Genomic DNA, 9,592 nt, shown 5'->3' on the forward strand with positions numbered 1-9,592 from the left:
CAAGTTCAACTTCTTCAAATTGCAACCCGTGATTAATAGCCAGTAACAATCCATCCCTTAAAGCCTATAATTTAGCTATAACACTGGTAACAACTCTTGTAGATCTAGAAAATCCTTCTAAAACATCTTGTATGTTGATATAAGAGCAACCTACCAAGTAAGTGGAGACGAATTGAGTTAAGCTATCCCATCATATAATTTTTAGCTAAAGATAAAAGTTGATAGTCAAGGACATCTAGCACAAGGGAGAGTAAAACTATTGGAGACATTCACTATTCAAATTCTCCTTCTCTCAATTGTATAAATGATCAAAATAAATTAATAAAACCGATATTGTCTTTTTAGTCCCATTTTTCTAATTTATTTTCAAGAATAAACTTTACTTAAAGAAGACTAAGCAAAGCGAAAGAAAAAAAAAACATTTACACACTAACTATATAAGAACTAAGTATATTAATCCATTATCACCAACATCCCAAACAAAAAATATATCATTTTTTTAATAAAAGAATAATGGGTAGAAATGATGATCAAGTTGGCTTCTTTACTTGGGTGTTACTACAGTAACATCCTATCTGCTGAGTCTAGACCTACAAGTACGAGAACAAGTGAGCTATAGTTGTTATCCCAGTCCCTTAAGGGCACTAGTGGGCATTGAGTTGGGAGAGTGAGTGTTTTTTTTTTAAGGGCTTCCTATTGTAGGATTCAAACTAGAGCACCATCCTCTGTGTGTGTGTGTGTGTGTGTGTGTGTGTGTGTGTGTGTGTGTGTGTGTGTGTGTGTGTGGGGGGGGGGGGGGGGGGAGTGGTGAAAGAACATCCCATTTTGCTACTCTTAAACTAGTAACATGAAATTATCACCCCATTCTTCAGCACTAAACTCTTCTTAATCAAGACAAAAAAAACACTTATTGATGAGACCCATATTCTTCCAAGTTAAGTTAAGAATCAACAATGGAGCTTTGCTAGCTCATCCTTGTGCACAACTGGTCAAAATCTATCTCTTTGAATTGAAAGTATTATGGTTGAACATGTATTAGTTTACAATATTCCTTAGTCCTTACCGTTGGACTTGTATGGTTTTACAGATATCTTACTGTTGGACTTATAATTTTCTTTTATGGTAAACTGTTGTGTTTTATCTTTGACTTTGCATTTGTTTTAACTGCTAAATTGCAATTCAATCTAAAGGAATCATTTGAGTTTAGTTTTTGAGATTTTAGCACCTGGCCTGAATTATGTTTAGGGGAAATATTACGGACATGATCGTTTAAGTGGTCCAATGACTAATAAGGCTTTTTTTACAAATTGATTGTCCCCTATTATTTTTATTTATAATAAAAGTGCTTTCGGACATGTGCGTGGGATGAATTAATTATTGTAAAAGACAAGACAATTTAGTGTATATATATTTGGATTATTTTTTTTTTCTTTTAGTTTCTTAATATGTTTGTTTATGTACTGTTTTTTAAAACCTCATTTTTTATTTTATTTTTACTTCTACAATTTTACTCACTCACTAGATTAGTAAAGCAATAAAAAAACCAATCTAATTGCACGTTTATTTTCTGTGTTGCCAATGACCTCTTATTTTCAAAGTTGATAATTCAAGTGGTTTCCTTCATGTGCAAGTGGATGTTCAATATCCCCTTATGAGAGAAATATCATTATTTGACACATGGAAACCGTTTAATTTGCTTCCATGCTCATAAACCTGATATCTTTGACCAAACGGTCCAAATTATAATAAGAGGATCCACCTTCGCTCACACTTTTTCTTGCCAACCAAGCCATCTCATCAGTTGATTTCATGAACACCTCCCTCCTCCTCCACATCAAATCATTCACCATCTTTTCTACAATGAATCTATCACATGCATCCTTCATGTCCAACCCTAACTTCCAAACCTCACTTACAAACCTACTATTCAATTGTTGATCTCCAATGAACGGCCAACAGATCATGGGCACCCCAGCTACTATACTTTCTAAGGTTGAGTTCCACCCACTGTGGGTCAAAAACCCACCTATTGCATGGTGGGCTAGGACCTCCTCTTGTGGGGCCCAACTCACTATGTACCCTCTCTCTTTTGTCCCTTTTAGCAGCTCCTCTGGAACCTCATTCCTATTGTGCTCTCCTACAACTAAGTCAGATCGTATAACCCATAAGAACCGTTGTTTGCTATTCACCAAACCAAACCAAAACTCGATGTGCTTGTCCTTTGTGATAGTCATAATGCTTCCAAAGCTTACATAGATTACAGACTTCAATGGTTGAGCATCCAACCATGTTATGCAACTCTTGTCCACTTCATACAGGTTGTTTGAAGATTGAGATTGGGACGATGATGTTTTGGCTTCGAGTCGGAATTTTAGGTGCATGTGGAGGGGTCCAATGGTGTAGACTTTGGAACAATGAGTGTGTATGTGGGAGAGTACAGGTCCTTCTAGATCTTCAAACGTGTTAAGTATGAGGGCATGTGCTCGAGGACTTTGTTGAGTCTCGCTCACAAAGATATGGAGATTGCAGTGGTTTAGGTCGTTGACTTGGCAAAAACTTGGGAGGTCTCGGTAACGGAGAAAACTTTCCATGCTTGGCACAGTTGTTATCAAGCGGTCCATGTCCTCATTTCCTAGAGTTTTAATGCATACACACCCACTTATTAGTATAATATCAACTTAAATGATGTTAGGGATACTAGAAATGTACCACTTAAGTTTTACAAACTAATATGTCACTAATTATAGTAAAGTAATTTAGACATTTATTATAATAGTATATTGTTGAAGTGATCACATTGATCACATATGTTGCCATGTTAATTATATGCAATTTGTAGTAAAATTAATAATAGTTTTAGCATTTTTCTATCATCTTTGGATCTTTTGGTTGCTTAAGACCTCATGAAAAATCAATAAATTAAGTGACACAAAATTATTCACAAATATTGCCATATAGCCTAATGTAATGGATGCTTGATAAAAGTGGTGTTCGTGATGGACCCATACGAAGGTGATATTACTCAAATCACAACTTACTACTTTAAAAAACTGTAAAAATCATTGTGAAATTTCTTGTGTCTTTGTTGCTCATGGAAAATTGACTAAAGAAGAGCCGTCAAACTCTTTAAGGAGCTTTCCTAATTTTCCTAAGAAAGTATCTTAAATTCTAGCTACATTAATAAAAGTGGCTACTCTTTTAGTACATAATACATCTTAAGGATCGTATTCTTTTTGATAATTTGGTAGTTGGAGGTGAGAGGATAGTAACTTAAATGTGTACATTAATTTAAACACTAGAAAATACTTATTAGTTGAGCTACAAAGTTGTTAACTATATAAGGATTAGATTCATTAATTACTCTTTTGCAAATAACATTAATACATTATTTACACAAAATTATGATCGTTAAATTATTTTGTAGTAAATAATATATTAATGTTATTTGCTGAAGAGTAATCCAAGAATTCCATTTCAATTTTTAATTTCGTATTAAACAGGGGACATTAACATTGTATACAATATCTTAAGCACTTATGATCATCCTTTTTGTGCACATTCATGTGCATTGTTCGGATGAATCCCAATTGTAAGGACATTTGTCTCATTGCAAAAGGGGTAGAAAAATTGTTATATTAGTGTATTGGTTGAACTAAGTTGGGTTTTTCATTTCCTTATTGAACAAGTGTTTGGTACGGGGTATTTTAAGGAGTCTGGAAAATGGGAAAGAAAAACAATTTTGCTTTGTCTGTCTGGTAGGGGAGCAATTTGGATGGAAAGAAAATGGGCGTGAGGGAGTTTTCTTTTCTTTCCGAGAGTACAAAATTGTTCCCCTCCAAATTGAGGAGAAAATATGGGAGAAAGTGTGCAATAAAGACACAATTATCATTTTACCCCTCTCTCTTAGCCAATAAACATTATCAACTGAAGGTTCCATCATGCCTGCCTAGCTATTATAACTTTTTATTCTTTTTTAAAGAATCATTATGCCATTATAAGTTATAACTGTATCAAAACAACTTTGTCTACCATTATCAGAGAGGAAGTCTTGGAACACAACAAAATTACACACAATATTTTTATAATATATTTATTTTGATTGTGATAAACCGGCTAAAATATTATTTTATTTTATTTTAAGATATGATAAATTGGATCTAACTATTTTAATTTGTTGTGAAAATGTTATGAGATTTTGTTGTGACAATATATAAAAGACTCGTTATTATAAGTTATACATTTTCTGTAGCAGAAATCAATTATTATTATATTAAATTGTATTTTTTTAATAAAAAAATTATAATTAACTAGACATGCATCAATACAAAAAAAAAAAAAAAAAAATTCAGCTTTTCAAAAAAATTATATTCACTTTTTTATCGTCTGTACAAAAAACACATGGTTAAAAATTAAAAATTTTCCTATGCTTCCAAACAAACAGAGTCTAAAAGATTAAAGATTAGACTTTGATAATTTTCCCTACACTTTTTTCAGTCCCCGATGAAAATGATTTTAAAAAACAAGTAAAATCTTGCAAATGATGACTTAAAAAAAAAAAAAAAAAATCTTGCAAATGGATGCCAATTCTGAAAGTTACCTCTAACAGGAATCTGGCCAGCTTCAATGATTTTAGGAACAGAAAAATAAGCCCAAAAGCAGCAGGCACTGATGGTACGAAAATAAATGATTGGAATTCGAAACTCATTGGCAATATCACTGGTAAAACCGCCAATGAGTCCATCAACTATGATGCAAGTCAAGGAAGGCCTAGTGTTGGAGCCAATAAGTTGATTTGAAGCCAGCATCTCCCTAAGAAGAAGCTTGGTTTTCGAATTTAACGAGTCATACACTTCGATGAACTTGATAAGAGATCGTGGGTGGTCAGCGGAAAGGCCATCAGAGATGGTCTTGAATTGGAACCCTGGATAACAACTAAAACGGGTTTCGATATCGGTGTAGCGGACAAGGCGTTCGTGGATGAAATCAGTGTTGAGGAAGGTGACATGAATGCCGGCAAGGCCAAGAAGCTCAGCTAGCTTGAGCATGGAGTTTACATGTCCCTGCGCCGGAAAGGGAAAGATTAGAACATGGGCAGGAGGACAGTACTGTTCCATGATCAACTTTAGGTTTATGGATTCACTTAATGTCACTGTTATCTGTATTGACACTAATTGTGTTTGAGTGGTGTTTAGTTTAACGCATTATTATTGCCCACAAATACTACATATATAGTTATGTACACTCACTTCTTTGCCTAGAGTCAAGTCACGATTGCAAAAATGTCCATGTCATTGCAAGAATGGTGTAATTTGATGTGGTTATCATTTTGCTTTGGGCAAAGCCTATTAGGTGGCACATATTATTGTAGGTGCTAACTTATTAGTTGTTGGCACAACGTGTGGCAGCTATGAGAAGAAACTCCGTAGAGCCCACGGCAGAGGTGGGGCAAGACTTATCGACACTGCCAAAAAGATGAAGCTAAAAATCTTCAATTATTGAAGAAGAGACATGAAAGTGGAAAAAAGCCAAGACAAAAATATATGACTAATCTAAAGTGTATTTTCATAATTCTTATAGCTAAGTTGTGGATAAAACAAAGTAATATGGAAAAGATACTCATGAATAGCTACTTTGTTGACGACTTGCTAATTGCTGTGAAGAAAATGGTGAGTGAAAAGCGAGAACATCTTTTTCTTTTTCTTTTTTAAATAAGGAGATAACATAAAAAACTAATTGGTCACCAAAGGCACAGTAGAGGCAGACAACTTATTACTGTACATTTTTTAAAATAAGGAGATAACATAAAAAACTAATTGGTCACCAAAGGCACAGTAGAGGCAGACAACTTATTACTGTACATTTTTTAAAATAAGGAGATAACATAAAAAACTAATTGGTCACCAAAGGCACAGTAGAGGCAGACAACTTATTACTGTACATTCCAGAAACATCAAAGCTTAACAAAAGAAAAAGTAAAAGAGGGAAAATCGTTAAAAACAACAAAATCTTCACATGCTGGGATAGCCCTTTTTTTTTGTAGTGATGTTTGCACATTTGTTAGCTTCAAGATAGATATTCCTAAGTTTGGCTAGAAGAAACTTGCTAAGAAATGACCTGCAATCATTTAAAAGGGCAGAACATGATCTCTTTGAATTAACCAAAATTCAAACTAACAAGATCCACAACATTTTTTTGCATCAAGTTCAATTTTTAGAAATTGCAACCCGTGATTAATAGCTAATAATAATCCATCTCATAAAGCCCACAATTCAACTATAACACTAATAGCAACCCTTGTAGATTTGAAAAATCCTTCTAAAACATTTTGTATGTAGATACAAGTGCAACCTAACAAATAAGTGGAGATGAATAGGCTTGTTTAGCCACCACCCGATACCAACAAAACCGCCCCCTACCGCACCATCCGACCGACTCATGGCTCAATTGTAGGTTTTAAGTGCGGTGGTTGGTAGAGTTTTCTGAGTACCAATGCCAGCCGGTGCAGCAAGCGGTGGTGAGTTTTGCACACCGATGAGAACCACACCACAAAAAAATACTGAGAGAGAGAGAGAGAGAGAGAGAGAGAGAGAGAGAGAGAGAGAGAGAGAGAGAGAGAGAGAGAGAGAGAGAGGCGGGTTAGGTCTAAGTTAATAGTAATATGCGTTAAAACAATTCATATAGCAACTTTATAAGTTTAAAAAACTGATATAAAATGACGCCATTTTGAACCCAATATTAAAATTAATATTAATTCCAAAACTACAAAGTCGTTTAAGACTTTAAGTCTTTAAGTTTAGGTTAAAATTTTCAGATCTCACACTTTCTCTCACATCTGCGTCTCCCCCTTCCTCTCTCTTAGGTCTTGTGTGAGAACATGTCTCCCCTCTCCCTCTCCCTCTCTGCCTCTAGCTTCGCCTCTTCCTCCACCTTCGCCTTAACCTCAGGGCCGGCTCTATGGTGGAGCAAAAAATGCAACCGCCTAAGGCCCCAAGTAAAAAAAAGGCCCCTAAATTTTAACCAATAGGATTATTTATAATTAATAAATAAAATAAATTTTTTTATTAGATGAAAAAAAAAATAAAAAAATAGAGAAAAATGCAACGTCGTCCACAATATTTTTCACCACACTTGTACAACTAATGCTAAGTAGCAAGTTATTACAGCCTATTGTTGATGGCAAAAAAATAATTATAGTGATATTTTCAAATAAAAAACAAAAAACAGTTTAAAATCTAGGATTTGTTGTAAAAAATATTGTGAATGTTGCACTTCTAAAAAAAAAATAATAATAAGAGTTTAATTAGCAAATTTTTACTAGTTTTCATCTAAATCTACCACTAACACCACTGTTTTACTTACCACTATCAATCTACCACATCAACAAGTATGAAAAAATTTGTCAAATTTTTTTTGTCTTAAAAATTAAAAAAAAAAAAAAATTCTATGTAGTTCATGTTAATTAGTAGTAATTTTGCATCTAAATAAGATGATCAATTTTTGCTTTAGGCCCCCAAATGCATCAAGCCGCCCCTGCTTAACCTCAGCCCCTTGAAGCCATTATTCTCCAAGGCCACCATGTAGCTTTCTTAAAGATTTTAGAGAAAGTTTTGATGCTCAATTCCTATTGTGCTTTCTACTAAATTTGTATATGCATTTTGTTCTTTTGTTTTTTTAATCTATTATGAGTTGTGTTTTGCTTTTCTGTTTTTATATGAGTTTTTGTGATTTGAAATGGGATAGTTGACATAAAGATAGTGAATTTTTTGTTTGTTTGATTTTTTATTTTGGGAATATTTGGAGTATTTTAATTATTAATATGTGGTTAGGGGTGTTAACTTTATTGTGTTTGGTTCCTGAGAAAATTGAGGAATAACCAAACTAACTGCATTGAATCGGCATGGTGCACCGCACCTTGTGCAGGCCAGTTTCCTTCCTCCATAGTTAAGGTGCGGTTAGACATGTAGGGAAACCGCCTCTACTGGTGTGGTGCAAAATAGCCCCCAAAAACCGGTCGCACCGCACCGTGTACAGCCCTAGAGACGAATTGAGTTAAGCTATCCCATCATATCATTTTTAGCTAAAGATAAAAACAGATTGTCAAGGACTGTTAGCTTAAGGAAGATGAAACCCATCGGAAAATTCACGACTCAAATTTTCTCGCTCAATTATTAAATTATCAAATAAATAAATAAAACCACTCTTAGGATATGGTCTTTTAAGTCGAATTTTTCTAATTAATTTTCAAGAATAAACCTTTTAGTCCCATTTTTCTAAATTAGTTTCAAGAATAAACTTTATTTAAAGAAAGACTATGCAAAGTGAAAGAAAAAAAAATTTACCCACCACTATATAAGAACTAAGTATTAATCCATTTTCACCATCATCCCAAACCAAAGTATACATCATTTATTTTATTTTATTTTATTTTTATGAAAGAAAAAAAAAAAATAGGAGGGAGGATTAGAGAGACTTCTCTATTTAAGCTTTACCATAGTAGCATTTTTTCCGTTGAGTTTAGAACTAATTATCCATAGTTGTTTTCTCAGTACATATTCAAACTTGGGATTTGGGAGCAATCCCAATGACAACATCCCATTTTGCTACTCTTAAACTCGTAACATGAAATTATTTCTACACTTCCTCATCTTCGGCACTAAAAACCCTTTAATAAAGACAAAAAAGCACTCATTGATGAGCCCATATTCTTCGAAGTTAATAATCAACAATGGAACTTTGCTAGCTCATCCTTGCGCACAATTGGTACACTCTCTTTCTTTGAATTGAGGGTGTGTTTGTTTGGAGGTAAAATAGGGTGGATGGAAAACTTTAGAGAGAAAATAGGAAGGAAAATTTTTTTGGAGTGTGTTTGGTTGGGTGGGGAGGAAGGAAAATAAATGATGTGGTTCGGATGTTTTCTCCCTGGGCTAACCAAAAAGTTTTCTCCCCAAAATGGAGAGAAAACTGAAGGGAGAAAATGAGACTACTTAGTGGACAAAAATGCCCATGTGCACTTGCACATGGACAATTCGTCCACATTTTTATTTATTTATAACTATACATGACTTTTTTTTTGGGACATGATTTTTATTTTTTAATAAATTGAGTGACTGTTTTTTTTTTTTTTTTTTTGGGTTGTTTATCACTTTTTTGTTTTAATTGGTCATCATTTTTTAACAAGGGTGTATGGGTAATTTTATACAAACTTACTTTTTCCATCCTTCCACTTTTCCACTCCCAATCAAATAAAAATGAGAGAAATTAAAATCTTTTATATCCTTCAACTTTTTCATCTTCGCATAATTTTTATCTTCCCACTTTTTCACCATTCTAACCAAAAGATCCCTGAAAGTTTTATGGTTGAACTATCTTACCGTTGGACTTGTATGGTTTTACAGACATCTTACTGTTGGACTTATAATTTTCTTTTTATGGTAAATTATTGCTTTTATGTCTTCGACTTTGCAATTGTTTTAACTGCTAAATGCCAGTTAGCTCACTATTACCTTATTGCTTTTTTTTTTTTTTTTTTTTTTTTGAGAAGAACTATTACCTTATTGCTAAAAGCCTAAAAGCGAGTTCTATTACTATTCTT

General features: G+C 33.7%; 1 protein-coding gene across 1 annotated transcript; it reads right to left on the reverse strand.

Annotated features, from left to right (window-relative positions):
* Positions 1–1,635: 1,635 nt before the first annotated feature.
* Positions 1,636–5,279, reverse strand: LOC126697616 (7-deoxyloganetic acid glucosyl transferase-like). The gene is made up of 2 exons (XM_050394690.1): positions 4,598–5,279; positions 1,636–2,632 (listed from the first exon to the last, which is right to left on the reverse strand). The coding sequence occupies exons 1-2, from the start codon at positions 5,112–5,114 to the stop codon at positions 1,689–1,691; spliced, it is 1,461 nt and encodes a 486-aa protein (XP_050250647.1). The 5' UTR covers positions 5,115–5,279; the 3' UTR covers positions 1,636–1,688.
* Positions 5,280–9,592: the final 4,313 nt, after the last annotated feature.

Source organism: Quercus robur, chromosome 8 (genome assembly GCF_932294415.1).
Source record: "Quercus robur chromosome 8, dhQueRobu3.1, whole genome shotgun sequence".
NCBI lineage: Eukaryota > Viridiplantae > Streptophyta > Magnoliopsida > Fagales > Fagaceae > Quercus > Quercus robur.

What these genes read in the sequence shown, in the direction of transcription:
- LOC126697616 (XM_050394690.1), bottom strand. Translation starts at nt 5,114, where the DNA reads ATGGAACAGTACTGTCCTCCTGCCCATGTTCTAATCTTTCCCTTTCCG. An exon ending in TGGCCAGATTCCTGTTAGAG is followed by an intron (nt 2,633 to 4,597) that starts GTAACTTTCAGA and finishes TTAAAACTCTAG; the next exon opens with GAAATGAGGACATGGACCGC.